Below are 22,115 nucleotides of genomic sequence, written 5' to 3'. Positions count from 1 at the left end.
GTTCTCATTGAGTAGAATCGTTGGATGCGTAATAAAGATGAAAATCCCAAGGTTGATAAAGCTTAGTAGTAGAGGAATTGATATGCTTGGCAGTTGGCACATGCCAAACAACAGCACATGCTATTAGCGTTGCAAGCCAGTTCATGGATGAAGATTGTACTAGATGATTTGAAAGTGAAGTATAAGATCCTATTAAATTGTTGTGACAAAAAATAAGGTTACAAACATAGGTTATAATCTTGTTCAACATGATCAGACAAAGATATTTAGATAGATACACACTTCATCGAGGTTAAGTTGGATAGTTGTTTACTAAAAATTGTGAAAAATAGAGACAATTTTTCTGAATGTGCTTGAATTGCATAGCACTCAACAACATGCTTGCTTAATTTCTATACATGGTAACTACAATGAGAGTAAATGAGCACTACTACTTGCATAATGAGTTTTTTGTTTCCAACAAATTGCCTATGTTCCTTTTGAGCTCTAGCTATACTAAGGGTTTGCCAACAGAGTGTTTTTTACAACTTGCAAGTTGATTGATAACACATCCCCAACTTCATGTGGAGTGTTAACACTATTGAAAGATAGAATGATCCATTTGTTCCTATTTTTCTTTTGTACATATCACTATATCAGTGTGTTGTAATAAAGAGAGATTTTATGTCTCCTATTGATTATTATATTTATCAGTATTTATAGTCTCACATTGGATGAGATAATGGTTTGAAAGAGTTTTTATAAGCGGGAGATATCCATCACCTTACTAATCAACCTAATATGGTATTAAAGCCTATTCTAGACCGTTGGGCCACTTATTATCAAGCTACTTAGTTCACACTTCAGATGTTCAATCCTAGACGTGAAGGGGTGTGTTGAGAGTCCCACATTGGATGAGACATGATTTGAAAAAGTGTTCAAAAGTGAGAAAAATCCCTCACCTTACAAAGTCCAATCCAAATTCTAAGAATTAGGATTCAGGTTTAATAGTCTATGATTAAAGCCTGTAATTTGTAACTCATACATCTATAAAGTTCAAAATTTTCAGACCTTTGAAGTGAAAATTAGGATGGATATTTGTCTCTTCTCTCTAGAATGAATAATTAAACCAGTTAAAAAAGTTTAGGAGGTAAAGTGCAACTAGATAATTAAACCACTTATTCATTTTAGAATTTTAGAGTTATTTTTTCAACAGAAGTCTTTTTGTGAGAACAACTGGAGTCAGTGAACTTAAACTTAAGGAAACTTGAATCATTGAGTAGGGGAATCTGCACTGTTTGGTTTTAACTGCCTCATTGTAACTACCTAGACAGTTGATGCTGGATCACTCACTTAATTTCAATGAACTTGTTGGGGACAAATCTTCCATCTTCTCTTACTTTTTATTTGTCTTTGAACTTTTCTATTGTATAACGTCATGTTATTGTCACCGCATATTTTCAGGAGCATGAAAGCACTAGTGTAGGATTAATGCTCGGCCTAGCATCTTCTTATAGAGGCACTATGCAACCGGCAGTATCGAAGGTACAAGACATAAATTTTTATGATGAAATCGTTGCACTTCTTGGCACTAAGATAGCAGATTATAGCTTGAATGAAATATAAAATTATTTTCATAGCTTTGCGCGATAGCGGGATAGTGTGGCGGAGGAAGTTTCTGCCACATCACCATTTGCCTGCTACGCGCATTCAACAATGGCAGTGGAATTGTAGCTCAATTGTGGGTTCACAACTGCTTCTAGGGTTCCTGCCGTTTTCCGGCCATAATCTGTAGTTTTCTGGCCATAATCTTCCGTTTCCCGACAGCCACCCTCACATGTTGAGAAGAAACTAGAAAGAATAAAGAATACATGAAGGGGCGGCGGTGACTGATATATTGTGGCCTGGGACGGATTTAAGTGTGATGTATTGGGGGAAGCTGCCGCCACAAACTAATTTGTTTTTGCCTCCACTATGTTGGCAAGTTTAAAAAATATTGGTGAAAAACTTGCAAATATTCAACGATATACTTAATAGTAGCACTTTTGAAGTTTACAATTTTTCTCATGAAGATTGAAATGTGAAAATGTTTACGCGAGATACATTGAATGATTAATTGGTCATACACAGAGATTTTTTTTTTGATAGTGTTAAAAATTGAGAAAAAATAAAAAAAAAATTTTAAAATGAGAAGGCATGTAGAACAATTATTATTTGGATACATTTAAGTTTCTTCAATTTTTTTGAGTATTTACTGATATAGCTCTTGTAATCTTCAAATTTAGTTGAAAGACGTTTTTTATGAATAGATGTTTATAAACTAGCGAGTTATGTTTGTTTTCAGGGGTTGAGTCATGAATATTCTAGTTAGAATTCATTCACTGTCATTCAGCTCATCATCTGAGTCGTCTGCTTGTATCACATAATGATAATGATGATAATTATGGCATGTATATTGTATTTTTGTACATACATTTATATTATGTAATCTCGCCTCCACTACTCAAAATTCCTGGATCCGTCCCAAAATGTGAGAGTGGTGCTTTTGGAGATGGTGTTTTATATTTAGGGTTTTGAGAATGGTCATCTCAGCTTTAGGGTTTGTCTCACATAATGGGCCTATTATAAACCAAACAATGAGCCAAGCATCTTAGTAATGTCTTAGGCTTTGTCTGCTAGTTTGGAGGGGAAGGGCTTTGGAAATAAGGAAAGAGCAAGTGGAAAAAAAAGAGGACTCTGAGAGAAGAGGGTTTTGGGGGGTCATTTATCTTCATAGTACAAAATCCTCCTAATTTACTGGAACTCAAAAATTGCATTGCAGGAGGATTTATATGAATTCTTCAAATTCAATCTATGTTGTTGTTATTATTATTATTTTTTTTTTGTTGAAGAAGCTAAATTAGCCCACCCAAATTGACACCGGGGAGAATCGAACCTGAGACCTTGATAATCTATGTTGTTATAATATTCTTAAAATTAAAAATATATTAATCATAAGCATTAATTTATGATTTTCTAAAAGAATACTCATTCAAAAAATGAGGAAGATCTCTCCATTTTCCCCGCCTTCAAAGCCCTCCCCCACTCTCTCCATCAAACTCCCAAACAAAGCCTAACTTTGTTTTGAAGTTTTGAGGGGAGGGGAAGGGAGAGTTTTGGGGGGTTGGAAATATAGGAAAAAATAGAGAAATCTTTCACATTTTTTGAAAATGTATTTTTTTAGAGAATGATAAATTAGTGCTTATGATTAATGTATTTTTAACTTTCAAAATATTATAACAACATAGATAAGAAAAACGAACTTCCGAAAGCCCTCCTCTCCCAATGTCCTCTATTTCTTCCACTTGTTCCTTCCTTTTTCCCAAAACCCTCCCCTCCCTTCCTCTCCAAACTTGCAAACAAAGCCCAAGTGTCTAACAAACGGGCCATGTATATTCCTAATGTATAACAAATGTTTACAGTGGTTGGAGTTTTTTGACTAAAAAAACTGAAACAAAAATCCTCATGTCTAATAAAAATAAATAACTGAAACTATAAAATAAATTATTGATTACTTATATTTAGTATGACATAAATTATTGATTAAATTGCATATTTTAAAGGGGAAATGTCAAATTTGAACATAATTATTATGTATGGCAATCTCTTTAATTTTGTTTATTTTTCTATTGCTGGGTATTTATGTTTAAATTTTACACATATTTAGTTTTTGCAATAGCAGCTATACTGCTGTTATAGCATTTTAGGGGGTCGGCGCTAAGCGACACTATCTGGGATTAACAACTTAGCCTTTTTTCTATTATATTCACAATTTCATTACCTTTAATTGTGAATGAACATCACTTATCATTTTGTCGTGAAACATAAAATTCAATCTAATGAAACTGAAGCAGAGGCATCTCAAACTGGACTCGAATAGAAAAAACTAATTCTTTTCAAAGCATCGTAAATTAAAGCTTTCTCAATTGTATATCCTTGTTCCAAACTAATTTATTGAACATCTATTTAGCAAAATAAGCTCAATTCAGTGATATGATTCTGCTTGTGGGATGACTTTTAGAAATGAGGGGTGTAAATTGTGCTTGGATGGCTTGTTTTCTATAAATTCTAGGAAATTATTTCTGATTGAATTCCATGCCCCTATCTCCCCCCTTCCACTCTTTTGTTAAGAAATATCATTGTACCGTGTTTTTGTAATCACTTACTCAGCCAGAATGAATTTATTATCATTTAATAGGAGTAAAAAGAATACGCTTAGACAAATAGTTTTTGTTTTACACGTGTGCTTATTTATGTACATTAACCTGCAAATTTTTAGAAGATTGTATGCTTTATTTTTTTTCTGTTAGTGAATGAAATCTGGCTTTTTTATTGCACGAAGTGTTTGGTAATACCCAGTCTTATTCTCGTCCCCTGCTTATGTTTCTTATATGTTTGATTTATCAAACTTATTTAAAGAAAACTGATTGTAGTACCTTGTGGCAGTTACTTTATGTTCATATTCCTGTACGGCATCCATCTTCCTATCCAGAGTTAGAGGTTCCAACCTTGCTCCAGGTATCTTTCTTTCATAATATATATATGTTCACTTCAGAATGGACTTTTTTACCGCACGCCCAGTCGGGTGGGGGGTGGGGTCATATATGGTTGGGTGGGTGTAGGAGAGAAAACTGATGCTTGTTAATCCAACACCAGAAAGAGTTTAAGTTCCCAAAGTTGTGGCTTCAAAATACCATGTTTTATCTGTTGAAGAAGTTGATTCTTATATTAATAGCTTTTAGAGTATGGATTCTCTCTATAAACTGACATGTAACTTGTTTTATAATTCTCATGTGTAAGAATTGAAAAGATAGTGTTAGTTGTGACCGCTGGCACGGCTACCTTAGCATAACTGAATCAATTGTTCTAGTTAACTAACTTAAGGTTATCCTAGAATACACTATTAGTTTCCTAATCTGTATGTATCTTAGATCACTAGTAAAATCAGAAGTTAAGCTTACAGCTTACGTTTTCAGTTTGTCTCCTTCTACTGATTCCATTAGCAGCATTCAATTTGTTGTGTGAGCATTCTAGTTGGGAACACTGCTATAAATAATAGCAGCTTTTATTAGTGTTTTTTGGCCTTTTGTCAGTTTGTTAGTTAGTGCCACATAAAGTTAGAACATCAGCTCAGGCAGCTATAAATAACTGCCTAAGAGCTTGATAGCTGGCAGTACAAGTTTGCGTGCCCTGGGTGCATGTTAAGCTCCTGCAAAGTGTAGGATGAGTTTCCTATGTAATCTGTAATGTGAAGTGAATCTTCAGTTAAAAAAAAGATTCAAACGAATATATGGAATTCCAAGTTTACTTTCTGTGTTTCCTTTAACATGTCTGGTAGTATTGCTATTACGATTTGTGTGCAGTAGTATTACTTTCACCACCCTATGATTATTTTCAAGTTTCATTTTTATTATGATTTTCTTTCAGTCAGCGGCTTTAATGTCATTGGGGATTCTTTATGAAAGTTCTGCTCATCCACAAACAATGCAGGTTTTATTGGTAAGTATATTTCTTTTCTTTATCTCCTATTAATTCTATACTTGAACTTCTGCCTGAGATATTCAACTATGTAAGAATGTAATATGTGTCATGTGAATGGTTTGAAGTATGACCACATACAGTTCTTATTTATAGTCACAAAATAGAATCAGTAAATAATTACAAATGATCAATCAAATCCTTAATTAGTGTAGCTAAATCGCTAATTCCAAGGAGATCCTTTCAGGTATCATTAAACCTCTAAAATGAGCTTAAATAATCAGTTAGCCGGTATCTTCATCAAACCTCTATGGGGACCTTAGATTGGTTATATATTTAAAAAGCTGAATGCATAGTATGTATGCTCCATCTTGAGGGGGATCTTTGATTATTCTCTACTTTCTTGTTCGATATAGTTTTCTTAATTTTCAATTTTTCCTTTCTCGAGATACTCTCTTGCAAGGTTTTACAACTCGAGAGTTTACCTCAACTCGTTTTACTTAGGTAAACTCAACTCGTAAACTTGTACGAGTTTACCTAAAATTAAAATTATAAAAAAATTATTATATACATGACATATATAAGCTAATATAATACTGTAAATAGGTTAATAATGCAAAATATGACCTAATTAAAAAGGCAAAGTATACCCAATCACCAAAATAATGCGTTATGCTCAACTTAGCATTTAAATACAAAATTAACTCACAAAATCATAAGTTTCTAAACCACAAAATCCTCGGCATTGCGAATAATCTTTAAGGCGTTGCGATCCTCGGCGTTGGAATCCTTTGTTCAGACACTTAGACTTTGTTTGGGAGTTTGGAGGGGACGGGAGGGGAGGGCTTCGAGGGGTTGGAAATATATAGAAAAATGGACAAAAAATTCACATTTTTTGAAAGAACAGTTTTTTAGAGAATGATAAACTAATACTTATGATTAATATACTTTAAATTTTAAGAATATTATAACAACATAGATTGAGGGTGCGTTTGATTTGCTAAAAAATGAAGGACAAGATAGAACAACTCTAGTTGTCCAGTGTTTGATTTGTAAAACTGTTTCTGGTACAGGACAAACTGGAGGCAAGGGACAGGACAAAAACTCATATTTTTGTCCCTCACCAAACCACAACATAACTTTTTGTTCCACGTACAAGTTGTCTAAAATACCAAAATAGCATTTTGTCCCTCAAAAATCGTATAAAACAAAAAATTACTCATTGCCATAAAAAATTTGTCCTGTGTTATTCTGCCTTGTGTTGTACTGTTCTATCTTGTACTGTTCTGTCCAGTACTTGCTGTTTTGCAAACCAAACACACCCTGAATTTGAAAAATTCATATAAACCCTCCATAACCCCCCAAAACCCTCCCCCAATACAATTTTTGAGTTCCCCCAAATGAGGGGGATTTTTTATTATGAGTAAAAAATTAACCTCCAAAGCCCTCTCCTCCCAATGTCTTCTATTTCTTTCACTTGCTCCTTCCTTTTTTCCAAAACCCTCCCCTCCCCTCCCCTCCAAACTCCCAAACAAAGCCTTAAGGTCGGGGTTTCAGATGAATGTCTTTCCGACTCTGTAATTCACGTTTCAGAAAGATTGTCTCTCTATCTCTCTGAGTTAACGTTTCTAATGTTAGGGAACCAGAAAGGGAAGTGTGGGCTACTGGGCTTGAAAAAAATTGGCCCAAAAATAATGGGCCAAAACAAAAGTGTTTTTTTAATGGTAAACTTGTGATTTTTAGTAATCTCAGCATGTGATTTTACCGAGTTTGCGATGTGTTGGTCTGTATTCCGATTTTAACAAACTTTTTTACCTCCGAGTTAACACAAATTTGACCCTGAAAAACGTAAACTCGGACTTAGCACTCGATTTGTGGAACATTGCTCTCTTGTATATGAAAATTTGCACAACCTCATTGTGAAACTGAAATACAAGTTTCTAAATTAATGTTTTGCCAACCGTTACGATTTTTATTTTCGTCGCCTCTTTCCCGTTGTACAATTAATGTTCAGCTTTGACATGTTTGTATTTCATTATCGTTTGTGGGATCATGTTTTCAAATTGGTTATTGAAGTTGTGGTTTGCTTGCAGTGTCATTTGTATGGTATGTACAGATCCCATTTTTTATTATCATTATCAGTTTTTGTATGTATGGTTCATTTTCTTTCTGAGTAATTGTACTTTGTTTTCTCTGGCGGAGATAGAGCTTGTGGAGTTTCAGTATCTGCTTTAATTTGTCACTTATGTTTCTTATATAATTTCTTTTGTTTATCATCTGGTACAAGATATTGTGGCATTGTTTATTACATTGCCAACCCCACCAAGTGGGGAAACACTTTAGTAGGTCATTTTAATCATTATATCTATATGCATCTTTTCTAGGGTGAAATTGGGCGCCGTAGCGGGGGTGATAATGTTCTTGAGCGAGAGGGTCATGCTGTTTCTGCAGGATTTGCATTGGGTCTTGTTGCACTGGGTATGAATGTATACATAAATGTCAGCTTTTGGATTGCAGTTTTTTTAATTCCTTATCTAATCGAGATATTTTTCCTGAAGGGCGGGGAGAAGATGCACTTGGGTTTATAGACTCATTTGTGAATAGACTGTTTCTCTACATTGGTGGCAAAGTTCACAATGTACGTTATGGAATTAATAACCATCTCCTCTTTTTCCTCCCTTGTTGAGAACCTTATCCTCTCATTTTTATACCAGTTTATAAGTCTAGATTCAAAATCCTGTAAGAAATTTCCATTTTGATCCTCTGTTGCCTGGCAATTTGGACTACTTTATAATGTTTTTTATTTAACACTCAAGTACTTCTGCATCAGGAGAGATCACATTTTTCGACAATCTCAATGGATGAAAATCGTGGTTCTTCCCAGGTTCAGTGAATTCATTTCACCACTTTTCTCCATCATAAATTAAAAATAAAGTTGTATATGAGATATTTGTGGATGGGATTGTCTCTTGCATAACTAATTCATACATTTTCATTTTATTATAGATGATGGATGGGACAACAATCAATATAGATGTCACAGCACCTGGAGCGACAATTGCCCTAGCTTTAATGTTTTTGAAAGTACTTACTATGAACTCACTCTACAATAAGTGATAAATATGTCAACAAGAAGTCTTTTATCTACTTCTGCAATTTTAGTTTCTACATTTAGAGATTGGTTTGAACTAGTTTAGTATTATCATTGCCTACATATTTTTAGCTTCGTTAACCATTATAATTGATATATTAGTATGCAATTTTGAGTTCAGTCAGAGGTTAACGAAGCTAAAAATATATCAATTATAATGGTTAACGAAGCTAAAAATATGTAGGCAATGATAATACTAAACTAGTTCAAACCAATCTCTAAATGTAGAAACTAAAATTGCAGAAGTAGATAAAAGACTTCTCGTTGACATAAAGGTACCCCTTTCCTTTGCTTTCTAGGAGTCCTGGTAACATTGGACTGTATTCTTGTTACAGACAGAGGCTGAGGCTGTGGCGTCTAGGCTCTCAATTCCCAATACACGCTTTGATTTACAATATGTACGGCCGGACTTCATCATGCTTCGTGTCATTGCTCGAAATTTAATAATGTGGAGCAGGTTTGTTCTGGTACCTTTATGTTAATGCCACAATTTATTCAGATCTGTGCCACTATTATTTTGATATATTCCTATTCATTCTTTTGTAGTGTTCATCCCTCAAAAGATTGGGTTTGGTCCCAAATTCCTGAAATTGTCAGATGCGGTGTGGAAGGCCTCGGTGGTGATGACAATGATATTGATGATATGGATGGCGATGCTTATATGCAGGCCTATGTTAATATTGTGGCTGGAGCTTGCATATCTCTTGGTAAAATGTTCATTGGTCTTTACATTCCTTTTATGATGAATATAACTTAAATTATTTTTACTACAAAGGTAATTATCCAACTGAAAGCATTTATTTAAATCCTCGTTGCTACTATTTTCCCGGATGATAGCACAGATTGTATTAACTTCCTTGCTAGCACCAACTTAGTGGTTGTGATAATATCATATCTTTATCATTAAACTTGTTGCTTATTACCATGTCAGGACTGGTTTTTGCTGGCACAAGAAATGGAAACGCACAGGAATTACTTTATGAGTTTGCTATTTACTTTCTTAATGAGGTTGGTCAATAGAATTATGCTGCCTAACTCCTGAATGGATGTTAATTGGTTTGTTCTAATTTTTTGAGTCTCACAGATCAAGCCTGTTTCCCCTACAAGTGGAAAGTTTTTTCCGAAGGGACTATCTCGTTATATTGACCGGGGCACATTGGAAACATGCCTCCACCTTATTGTTCTTTCCCTATCTGTGGTATCTGCTACCCCTTTCCTTTCATTGTAAGCTGATTAAGGATTAACATCATAGATAAAATTCGATGATTAAACTTATGCATGACATTTACAGGTAATGGCAGGGTCTGGACATTTACAGACCTTTCGGTTGTTGAGATTCCTAAGGAGCAGAAATTGCGCAGACGGGCAGTCAAGTTATGGTATTCAGATGGCCGTAAGTTCTAGTTGTCTTTTTATATAATTTTTCCTATTATAATTTAAAATATAAAATCTGGCTATATAAAATTTGGTTGGTAAGATGATTAAAAAGATAAAATATCACATCCTGTATTTATGAGGAATACTTTGTGGGCTCTTGAACTTGAATTCTTGTACAAAAAGACTGCTTTCGTATTCATATGTGCAAATGTTTCTCGTCTCATGCATGCTTAGAAATATAAAACGTGGAAGGGATTTTTTTGGAGATATGCACTACTTCCTTTATGGTTATATCAGAGAATCAGTTTGAAGTTCACTTTGTAAAACAACCCTTATTCAAATTTATAGAGATATACTCGTGTAGAAACTAGAAAGGACAGTTTACTCTTGTACATCTGAACATGATCTATATTCAGACCAAATTATGCATATCCTTAAATATTACCTTTTTTTTCTTTCTAATATGGTTGTTAATTAGTTTTCTTCATTCTCTATTCTAAATTTTCGTTGTACAAATATGCCGCTGTAGGTGAGCTTAGCTACTGGTTTCTTATTTCTCGGTGGTGGAATGAGAACATTTTCAACAAACAGCAGTTCCATTGCTGCTCTACTCATTACTCTATATCCACGTTTGCCCATGGGTCCAAATGATAACAGATGCCACCTTCAGGTTTGTACGAGGATTGCTGGATTACTGTCCCTTGTTATAAATCTTGGATGTTCTACGGCTTATTCTTTAAGATCATGATTTATGAAATTTGTTTTTTGCAGGCATTTCGCCATCTTTATGTCCTTGCTACAGAGGCGCGATGGATTCAGACTGTTGATGTTGACACAGGTCTTCCTGTTTATGCTCCCATCGAGGTCACAGTCAGAGAAACTGAGCATTATGCAGAGTCAAGCTTTTGCGAGGTCACTCCTTGCCTTCTGCCCGAACGAGCTATTGTAAGTCTAATTGTCTGAATGTCACTTCAAATTGTCTTGATTAGTTAGTCTTTTTTCCCGCACAATTCTTCTGTATGACTTAACTTTTATTTTAGAATATTATACTTATTATTGTTGGGTTAAAGAAAATCACGTGTAGATCTAATATTTTGGCATTGATGGTTACAGTTGAAAACTATACGTGTTTGTGGACCTCGCTACTGGCCTCAAGTGATAGACTTTATCCCTGAAGGTAAGCACAAATTATTATTCTGTTTATGTAATCATTTACCGATTTAAGATTTTTTGGAATTATTATATACTTTTTAAATGAGAACTCCAATTTCTTCACTTAATAACAGATAAACCTTGGTGGAATTTTGGCGACAAGAATAATCCGTTTAATTCTGGTATTCTATTTATCAAAAGAAAAGTCGGAGCTTGTTCATATGTTGATGATCCCATTGGATGTCAGTCACTGCTATCACGGGCAATGCACAAGGTTGAAATTGCATAGTGTTTGATATTGGTATACGGGTTTACACAGTATTATACTCCAACTTTATAGTTTTTTGCTTCATCTAGGTGTTTGGCCTTACAAGTTTAAAAGCATCTGATACAATCACCGATGTCCACAGTGGATCTGGTTCTATCACTGTTGATCAGTTGGTCAGTACCTTCTCATCTGATCCTAGTTTGATTGCTTTTGCACAATTTTGCTGTGATCCCGCGTGGTATAATAGGTAAGTTCATATTTATAGATTATCTTTTTATCCCATGTTCTGCTTGGTTATATTTGTAGTATTTAACTCTATTTTATCTTCTGATTTGTGAAAATGTTTCTTAGTTTTTTTGATAAATAATAACTGGTCAGTGACTCCCTTAAATAAATTAATAATGAAATGATTGTCAAGCAAACAAATCCAAGGGAACCTATCATAGGGATATTTGGAGCCCCCAGACTGCAGAAAATAAACGGAAAATGTTAGGATGGAATCAATCCGATTCCACATATGGAGTATCTAATTCAAGAAATTGTATTTGTTCTTTATGAAAGTTAACTTATTTTCAACAAGTACAAAATAAAAAGAGCAAATACAAACGAGTGGAAATCCTAAAAATTAGTCAGTATAGGAGAGCTGTCCAACAAATTCAGAGGTGAGGAAACACCTTTGAAGTGGAGGGCATTATTTTTTAACCAGAAAAAACTGGAATCACAATAAATTCAATGCTCACCAGAAATGTCAAAAACTTCATTCCAAATGTATCACAAAGCTTTGCAGTGGAGTATTAAAATTCCGAAACTTACAGAATCCAGAGAGAGATTTCAGAAGGGAAAATTTGATTCTGGGACTGTTCTGTATTTTCAATCAACTAACAGAGCTGAAGATATATTTCTAGAGAATGACAAAGTTCATCATAATCTTGTTAAAGTAGAACATTTCTATTATATTTAAACCTTTCCTCAACAACCCAGCTATTCTGACTCCTAAAGTAAAAGAGAGTTGAGAAATAATACCTAACTCAGAAAATTAAAATGAACAATATTTTCTGTTATTCTTTGTTTTCTCTGTTATCATTCCATAGGCGTTCAGACGGGCACTTCGTCCGCTTTATTGCGCTAATGCATATATAAATTTTGATTTTGATTAAAATTCTAGGTATATTTTTCACTTTCATAGTGTAAAAAACTATACTTATCTTTTTCAATGACACCAACAATATACCACATATAATATAAATTTATATCTTTTTGAATGGCACCAGCAATATAGCATTCTTATATGCAAATTTGTTTAAGGGTATAATTGGAAGTGAAAAAGCCAGCCCAAAACCATATATTTCCTTTATATATAGTATAGAATAGACATCTCTTAACAACCTTAAAACCTGCAGTCATATCATTTTAAACTTAAAACCTTCTAAAAAGCTGAAAGGATAGAGATCATAATTTTGCTGGTTAGATCAGATAATCTTAGGCTTGTATTATGATTAAATGGGCTCTATAGCTCATTTCTTACCTAAAAACCTTTTAGTACAATTAAAATATGCTGCATATTGAAAATACTCCGAAGGGTGAGAAGTTCACTTTCATCTATCGTATGCATCATAATTAGCTAGACACGCCTAATTGAGTGCTCTACTTCAAAACTCGTTTCTTGTAGGTTCCTAAAATGTTCATTTATTCCCTAGATTGATGTGAAGATCATAGATGATAGACAAATATGCTATAACTAATTAGACTTATTGCATATGCAATTACATTCCTTCGTATGCATCATAATTAGCTAGACATGCCTAATTGAGTGCTCTCCTTCAAAACTCGTTTCTTGTAGGTTCCTAAAATGTTCTGGTATTCCCTAGATTGATGTGAGGATCATAGATGATTGACAAATATGCTATAACTAATTATAGACTTACTGCATATGCAATTACATTCCTTTATTTTAAAGGTGAAGTATCTAAATAAACTAATGAAAAATGCTAGCAGATCCGATGTTGATTTCAAGGAGTTTTGCTTGCAAGTGTTATTTGAGTGCGTGAGCAAGGATAGACCAGCTCTTTTACAGGTAATGTACTTAGAGCGAGAAGCCTAATTTTTATTTTCTAAATTCAATATACAATATAGATTACCCACACACAGTTGCGCACACACACACAAGTGTCAGTGAATTTTAATTTCTTTATATATTGGTTTGTGCTTGGGTTTATTATGCAGGTATATTTGTCATTGTACACAACAGTTGAATCCATGGTGAATCAAATTACTACTGGTGCCGATGTTTCTGGCGACTCACTCTCCATATCTGGTTTTAAGGTGATGTTTGCATTTCATCTTTATAATTGCTCTTTCCTTTTGATTAATAATCTGTCTCTGAACTGTTTTTTACCTTCTGCTCGTTTATTTACCATTATGGTCTGCTGAGTAAGCTTTTCTATGGTTAAGACTCAAGTGATGGTTTAGGCTGTGGCTAAAGAGCCAAGCCATCAATCATATTTGATCACAGATTGTTTTCTGGAAACACTCCATGGATACCATAATTTAGATATCAATTAAACATCGGTTATGGTAAGAGGGTGAGCTCGCATATTTTGTAGATCTATTTTTGATATATTCTTCAAATCAAATCATTCCTACTCACTCTTTTAAGCACCTGCCAGAGGGTGAGCATTGACGCTATGGTAAGGTTTGTTTAGCCTGTGGTCATGATGTGGTTGACATATAAAACATGGGTATGATGCTGACATGTATACGATATGATACTTCAGACAATACAACCAAATCTTAAATATGTTAGCAACGGCGGAGCTGTTTCTTTTATTGTGGGTGCAATGACACCAGGAACCATTTTGTTGCACAAGCAATTTATTAGCGCAGTGGTTATTTTAGCATTAGTTTTACCCTATGTGTGAGGGTTCAAGTCCTGACTAAACCATTTTGGGGAAAGAAAATACAGTTAAAAGATACAAAAAATGCAAGGCTGGGGCTCAAACACGTAACCTGGGACTTGTAAGACCTCGTCTTGCCATTGCGCCGGTTTATATATATTTGAAATTATGCGATATATATATATATATATATATATATATATATATATATATATATATATATAAACACATACAATTTTAACTGTTTTATTTGTATACATATCTTTGAACAAGAAGATTTTAGGATGGCCATGGCCACCTCCTGTTCTGAAGAAGATTCGCCACTGAATGTTAGGATACAATATGACTTAAACATGACATATACAATTAATTAATAAAAGAAATACAAATCTTAGATCAGAAAAGAGTTTTTAAATTTGGCATAACCTTCTAAAAATATAAATTAAAGTTGAAAATATATAATTAGCATAAAATGCCTCCTCTAAGCGGATAAGTCTGCAAACATTTGACCCTTTATTACAATGGCTCTGACCTAATGATATTTGTATTTTCTTGCAGCTTGCGCTAACTTATATCGAGGCATTGATGACTGGAAAACTATCTACTCCAAAAGAAGGAATCGTACAATCAACATTTGTTGGTTCTCTTAGGAAGCAGGTGGAAGAACTTCTAAATAGTTCTCAGGAATTGAAGGATGATTTTCATAAATATTTGAAATTGGGAAAATGGCCTGATGGTGAATCGCAGGATAAACGTTCCATTCTTCTTTCTTGGTTTCTTCAGTGGTATAATGTACCTGCTTCATCTGTAATCAGGACAGCTATTGATAGAGTTAAACCTAAGCGCATGTCATCTTCTTCAATTCCTTTGTTGCGCCTGTCTTTACCAAGAACTCATATCAATGTTATTAGTGAGATAGATAGGTGTTTTACTTGATTGTAGTTCAGCTAAAAATTGTTGATTTTACGAATATTTATTTATGTACAGTGTAGTCTTCTCATCACTGACTGGCACACCATTTCTCAACGAAATTGACATTAAGATTTGAGAGGATGTCCCTGGAGAGTGGAGAGGGTGTAATTCTGTTTATATACAGATGTAATCTAATGTTGACAATGGTACTGAAGATGATACTTGAATAGGAGTCCATAAGTATATTCATGTTTAGTATGATTTTTTGAGATGAGTTTGCAAGTTTGTGGGTTTGAGTATTACTGTATTTATTATATGGTTTCATATTGTGTATTTCTATTTATAATCATGATTAGGATTTGAAATGTTTGTAGTTTATTTTGTATGATATAGGTCATTTAAATGTAAAAGCATATACTTTCACTAAATAGCAAGCAACATATATAGTCATCTATCAAGTTGTGTAATATTATTGAAGTCTGTTGCCCCTCTATTCCTTTTTAAGTGTAGTTTTATAATATTTTATTTGTACGAAGACAACTAATGAATATTGTTACTTTTGATATCATTATTTATATTTTACCTATATTACCCTTATTATTTTTTTCCAGTAATATTGACAAATTAGTAGTTAATGTTGAATTGATCTTTGAAAATGTCAGTTAAATAAGAATGCAATTTTCCTTCAAATATGACATAAAAAGGAACCGAGGAAGAATTTACAATTACATAGAAATGAATTGAGTTTTATCTCCTATAAATGCGCTGTATAAAATATTGAGTCAAAAAATAGGCAGGTGTTATAGAAAAGTACTAAACCAATTTCTAGGCAAGTTTCTTTTTTTGTTTGAACAAGTTCTAGACAAGTTTCTTATCTACAAGTTTTGGGCAAATTGCATTTTAAATTTTTAAATTTTGTAATTAAACTTATTCAACAGTTATCAACAGCCAGTAATATTAACCAACAGGTACTCGCCAACCTCTTATAATATTTTGTAGCATTCTCTTTGTTTAATATAATAATTTTCAGTTACATTGAATTTGATCATATGCAGGTTCTGATTTGGTCTAAGAGCAACTCCAACGGAGTTATTTCAAGGATGTCCGCCAGCATGGAGTTGTAAAAAGTTGGTTATTTTGCAAGTATGACCATTGGAGTCCGCCAGCATGGAATAATCGTTCCCTTCTGAAGCAACAATGCACATGAGTTATTTTGATTAAAAAACTAATATTAATGCTACAGTATTATTTTGTTTTCTTTTTTGCCTTGAACTTACTTAATAATATATGCTACAGTATTAAAAACCTAATTTTGATTGAAAGATTTTGGCTCGGTCATCTATGATGGAAGCAAAATTAGAGGTATCTTCTATAATGCGAAACATATATTGTATATTATTATTTAAACGGATTACTTTTCATTTGTGCATATGAAGTATCATTTGTCATTGCATGCAATCAATTTATACTGGGAACAATAAAACTACAAAATTGAACTAAACAAAGTGCTTTATTTCTTTTTTCTTCATTCAAGGAACAAGGATTCATTGTACAATTTATGTTCTTGCTATGCTAAATTGGCTTAACAAATAAACATGATGAAGTAAAAGGGTAACAAAAAGAATTGGCCAGCTCCTAAAAAAACTAATAAAAAGTGGCTCAAAAATTACAAAAACTGATGGAGACAACAAAAGTTGAGGTCAGAAAGTTAAAACAAGGGACAAACTTTCTTCTTAAGTAAAAGGAGAAATAATAACAATTAAGTGAAAAAGAAAAGGTATCGTGTATGAAGATATATATGTACGTTATTTGTCAAGATTGAGAGATGATTTGCGTATAAAGGAACTCGTTCCAAATGTCTGGTAAGCCTGGTAAACACCAATGAATACAATCTGCATAAGTAGTTGGATCAGCTTGTTGTTCAGGTGTTAGCATCTTCCCTTGACGTATGGTATAAACAGAGGTATGCGCATCTTTTCGATACTCTGATAAGGTTGTGATGTTAAGGAAATACACTGGCACCTTCATTGATTTTGTTACATTGTTGGCAATGACGAAAAGGCGACGATCTGTGCCCACATTCAAAGGGGTCGACATGTTGAGAACTGGAGTTGTTTCTTTAGCACATTTTATACCATCTGGGTTGTTCCAGTCCTCACTCCTATAAAATCAAATGATTAATCAGTTAATTGTAAATGTTGAATTCAAAGACCAATTGTGTTAAAGATTAAAGGTCAAGTACAAACAATAAAATATCACTAACTCCCCAAATGTGTTAAAGTTTAAAGGTCAAGTACAAACAATAAAATGTTACCAACTCCCAAGGGAATGGGTCACCAACTATACCAAGAATTTGATTCCTTGATATTCTAAATTAGGAGTGGTTATTTGGTGGAGTAAAATTATGATAATATATATTTATGCAACAGTCATGATTCTCATAAAAGAAAGTTTAATACATCATCATCGATATCATGTGTTAAAAAAAAAGTATCATAGATATTTTATTTTCCAATCACATGATGTGTGCTTTTTGTATTAAAAAACAACTGGACAGTAATGGAGATATGAAAAAAAATGGAGAACAGGGTCAAATGTATCTGGTACCGTACATACGTCTTCTCCTATATCATTCATATAAAACTAAAATATTCAAAATACGTAACCAAATTAAATTTCATTTGTTCACAAAGAAAAATTCATTTTGTCCTTTTATATAATATTCTTCGTGTTTGAATCACTGTTATATTGACAAATCAATGTTTATTGATCCCAAAATTAGTTTTGAAAGAATAAAAAGCATAAAAACTGAGATATATGGTTATTACTTGATGTGAAGAGGGGACGTGCCAGTGAAGAAAACTTTGGTTTTATTTGGGTCAATATTGTCATCCACCCATTTTGACCATGTCTTCATTACTCTCTCATATGCTACTGGCCTAGAGACTTCATCATATTCCGTGGCCCCTTCATCAAATGAACCTCGTCTATTGCATCACACACAAATCAATATATAAGTTTCATTAACTTGCTTCAAAATTACGTAATATTAAATAAGAAAAGAAATGTGATCTAGTGCTTACAAGACTTTCATGTTAAAAGTGTTCATCCACCATATGTAGGTGTTAAAGATAAGGTAGTCAGCTTCCTTCCAATTCACTCCATGCTTTTCAATTGATTCAGGCATGATTATACGGTTCAATATGCTATGCATATTTGGATCATCTGAGTTTGATTCTACAAGGAATGGGGCCCAGTAAAATTCCACTGTAGTAATTATGTGTCCTGGCTCCTACACAAACAACAAGAGTGTATCCTAAGCAACATTGAATAAGACCATGTTATCCCTGACACAAAATGTCCTTTCTTTACTACTTGTCTCAATCTAGTGAAGCCAGATCCTACTAACTAGGCTAAAATAGAGAGGTGACTTGGTATTTAAACAATTCCATTTTGGTCATCAATTTCAGTGGACCACACTATGCACAAAATAATTATCATTACATGTTTGTTATAGTCCATTATGATAAATGGTACTTTACCATTCAAAGTAGTATTATGTTATGATTGTGGTTAATAATTTAGCAAATTATTATTTTTGGTTTCTCACAGTTTTCCTCCATGCAAAGTAATATGCTAATAGACATAAGTCGGACACTAAATAAATAAGGATACCTTTTTCAATCGAGATTCTAATGCAAATTATTATGATAAGATGGTTAGCATCAAGATTATAAAAAGCAGTTTGATCCCAATTTTTGATATTGTGAAGGATTTCAGTTAAATACCAATTAATGTGGCTATAATTAATTCCCTAACTTGAACACTCAAAGAAAAAGAATAAGGACAAACCGTAATTTTCAAGATGGCAAAAGAACCAGTCTTGTACCAAGTCTTCTTATCCGAAGGAACTACAGATTGAACCATACAAACCATTGATTCCCACTGGTTTCTATTCAAAGAGTCTCCAACAAACATTAACCTCTTCCCTCTAATCTTCTTAAACAACAATCTTGGCTTGAACCTTAAATTAAGTACACAAAAATGCAATCATTAAGAATAAAAATATTCATCAACAAAATTGGATAATTCAAAGAGATGAAAAAAATATTGCATACTTTGGCATAGAACAGTCTTTTGGCTGCCATTTCCAATTCTGATACAAAGAATCACGTCTTCCATTCCTCATACATGTAACTTGAGAAGTGAGAAACTCACATTCATCTTCTTTATACAAAGGATGTGTCACGTTATCTAAAACCCATTTACCATTGAACAAGTCACAATCTTTTGGTGGCAACTCAACCTCTTCTTCATCTTCTTCCTCTTCTTCTAAATATTCAATCTTCTCCTCTTTCTCTGTCATAACAATTTTTTTCACCTTAACACGTTCTTGTGGCTCATCAGAATCTTCATCATCATCAACACTCTTCTCAGGTTTAGTTCTTGAATTCTTAGAAGCTTTCACAGTGACAGTTTCTTCCACAACATCTTTTTTGGTATCATCAACATCAACAGTGTCTTCTTCTACAACCACTTTCTTTGTATCTTTTTGTAATGACTCGATCTTATTCGGTTTTTCTTGATGGGTTTCTTGTACTTTAGGCCTTGAAAATGGAAACTCAGCTATTGATTTAACGTCTTCATTGTATATGAAGACAGCAAAGAGACAAATGGAAAAAACCACTACAAAAATGGAAAGGTTATTGTTCTTGCGACCCTTCATTGTCCCTGCTTCTGAGTTGAAAAGAGGTGTCTTACGACGAAAAGACTGCATGGCAGAGAAGAAAGAAGAAAAAGAGAAAAATAGAATAATCAGAATAAAAAGTGAGCAAAGAAGATAAGAAAAGAGGTAGAAATATAGAGGAAGAAATGAGAGACATTTGAGAAAGAAATAGACGTGAATTCAATTAGGTTGTGTTTGTTTAATTGGGGTTTGGTGAAATGATCTTTTCAAAGTATATAGAAGAAGGTTATTTGGTGGATGGATGGATGGTTGTCTTTCTCAATTTTCAAAGTCATTTTACTGTTAAAATATGAAGACTGAGGAGTTATGTATGAGATCCCACCATTAAACTTATTAATTCATACAATTTAAAAGACACTAGTGTATAAGTAAAGTTTAGTTTTAAGATCTCTAATTTCTAACATAATTCACTGATGTAGAATTTTTTTGTCTAGCATGATGAATTTCATTTTAGGGTTAATAATGATTTATCAATGTAATATAGGTCATTTTCGGTTTACCATCCTATAATTGAATTTCATCCTTGTAATTTGAAGATTTTTGATTTTGGACTTTCATAAATTTTGACGGTACAAAATCGATGATATGACGGAGGTAAATCGAAATTTGCTCAAATTTACAGGGGCGGAAGTACTATAAATTTTGTAATTTGATGCTATGAAGGTCCAAAATGTAATCAAAAAATCTTCAAATTACAAGGATGAAATTTAAAAAATGAAATTTACAGAGAGTAACCCAAAAATAGTCTATATTATAGGGGGTAAAACACTATTAACCCTTCATTTTATTATAAACTAAGTATTCTCGTGTATAACTAAAAAGATTAATATATCGAGATAATCTAAGAGGATGAATTGATCTCTTTCACCATATATTTTTCAATACACATTTGTCGAAGGATCGACCTATTGATTGACTAAATAGTTAAAAGGCTCAAACATCTATCATTCGTGTCAAAATATATTAATATTGACTTTAAATTTAGACACAAAAAATCAAATTTATTTCTTGTTCAATAGTTTTTGTATATATCAATATTTCTTGTAAACTATTGTTAATTTCTTGAGTCAAGTGAATTACATATTTAGTTTGCTCTAATTTATATTTTACAACAAAAATTAAGCTTAAAAAATGTTATTTTTTATAATCCATTTATCCATTTGTTAGTCCTACAAATTACAAAAAATTGCATATTTTAGTCTATGTCTTTAGTCTCTAAAAAATCACTACAAACGTGCAATTTTGTAATTTATAGAGACTAAAAAGTGAATCAATTGATACCAAAAAAATATATATACTATAAAAAAATATTTATGTATTAAAAAAAAACCATTTATTATATTATTTTATTAGTAGTCATTCCCCTTGATCCGTTGGCAATGCAACCACTTTCAATGAATACGTGAGGGGGAGGGATACAAAGGAGTGATCTCAAAGCTTTCAAAGTTGGTAGTAGTCTTAGTCAGGTGCAAGGGTCTGGTGGTTTAATTTGAGACTCTTTGGTGGACACAACGTTGCTGTCTTACACTTTCAGTTTCGGATTGTAAAGAAGCAATTCTTTGATGGTAATAGTAAAGTGTTTTTTAGAGAGAAGCACACTCTAACAGCAAAGTCTATATATTAATATAAGTCAACAAATTATGAAAAAGTAATTAAACAAATGTTTGAGATTAGTTATATTTAGGGAACTTTATGAGGGGTATGAATCCTGTCTTCTAAGTTTCTTCTATGAGTTGTGACGTGACATTCAATTTTACATTTTTTTTTTTTGAAGGATAATGAAAAAGTTACATGATAATTTAACATTTTAAAAAAATAATAAAATTTGAGTAATTCGCATGGATTGACGGTACAAAATCAAATTTTAGCGTTTATTTTTTAAATAATTAATGCACAAATATTAAAATCGTTAAAATATCTTATTTTAGAATAATAGCAATAATAAAGTCTTATCTCACTAAAAGAAATTGACTAAGTAGATCAAATTATGGCATAATGTTTTGTCATAAATTATATTTGCATCCATCTCATTAATCTTCAATCATTTTCTAATAGTTGTAACAAAAAAAATCATTTTCTAATAGTTTTTCTAAGTTTTCCTCTGCATTTGAGTGACTT

The 22,115-nt window shown here is 33.0% G+C and overlaps 2 protein-coding genes across 3 annotated transcripts in view; one reads left to right on the top strand and one right to left on the bottom strand.

Moving 5' to 3' along the window:
- Positions 1–15,557, top strand: part of LOC11424985 (anaphase-promoting complex subunit 1) — a 31,093-nt gene extending 15,536 nt beyond the window's left edge. For both annotated transcript variants that reach the window (XM_003616612.4, XM_039834248.1), the window contains 20 exons: positions 1,444–1,524; positions 4,465–4,536; positions 5,446–5,517; positions 7,881–7,974; positions 8,055–8,134; positions 8,327–8,380; positions 8,503–8,580; positions 8,983–9,104; positions 9,194–9,354; positions 9,579–9,655; positions 9,732–9,845; positions 9,939–10,040; positions 10,554–10,694; positions 10,796–10,969; positions 11,138–11,201; positions 11,311–11,450; positions 11,534–11,691; positions 13,440–13,518; positions 13,668–13,766; positions 14,897–15,557. In XM_003616612.4, the coding sequence (XP_003616660.2) occupies positions 1,444–1,524; positions 4,465–4,536; positions 5,446–5,517; positions 7,881–7,974; positions 8,055–8,134; positions 8,327–8,380; positions 8,503–8,580; positions 8,983–9,104; positions 9,194–9,354; positions 9,579–9,655; positions 9,732–9,845; positions 9,939–10,040; positions 10,554–10,694; positions 10,796–10,969; positions 11,138–11,201; positions 11,311–11,450; positions 11,534–11,691; positions 13,440–13,518; positions 13,668–13,766; positions 14,897–15,274 (2,340 nt within the window). In that variant the 3' untranslated portion in view covers positions 15,275–15,557. The remainder of the gene's footprint in view (positions 1–1,443; positions 1,525–4,464; positions 4,537–5,445; positions 5,518–7,880; positions 7,975–8,054; positions 8,135–8,326; positions 8,381–8,502; positions 8,581–8,982; positions 9,105–9,193; positions 9,355–9,578; positions 9,656–9,731; positions 9,846–9,938; positions 10,041–10,553; positions 10,695–10,795; positions 10,970–11,137; positions 11,202–11,310; positions 11,451–11,533; positions 11,692–13,439; positions 13,519–13,667; positions 13,767–14,896) is intronic.
- Positions 15,558–16,741: 1,184 nt separating this feature from the next.
- On the bottom strand, positions 16,742–20,327 carry LOC11419934 (protein ESKIMO 1). Its single transcript, XM_003616611.3, has 5 exons — positions 19,369–20,327; positions 19,103–19,274; positions 18,334–18,542; positions 18,079–18,237; positions 16,742–17,411 (listed from the first exon to the last, which is right to left on the bottom strand). Exons 1-5 carry the CDS (start codon positions 20,025–20,027, stop codon positions 17,063–17,065), a joined length of 1,548 nt encoding a protein of 515 aa, XP_003616659.1. The 5' UTR covers positions 20,028–20,327; the 3' UTR covers positions 16,742–17,062.
- Positions 20,328–22,115: the final 1,788 nt, after the last annotated feature.

This window comes from Medicago truncatula, chromosome 5 (genome assembly GCF_003473485.1).
Source record: "Medicago truncatula cultivar Jemalong A17 chromosome 5, MtrunA17r5.0-ANR, whole genome shotgun sequence".
Lineage (NCBI taxonomy): Eukaryota > Viridiplantae > Streptophyta > Magnoliopsida > Fabales > Fabaceae > Medicago > Medicago truncatula.
This window is presented reverse-complemented; position numbering and strand designations above follow the sequence as displayed.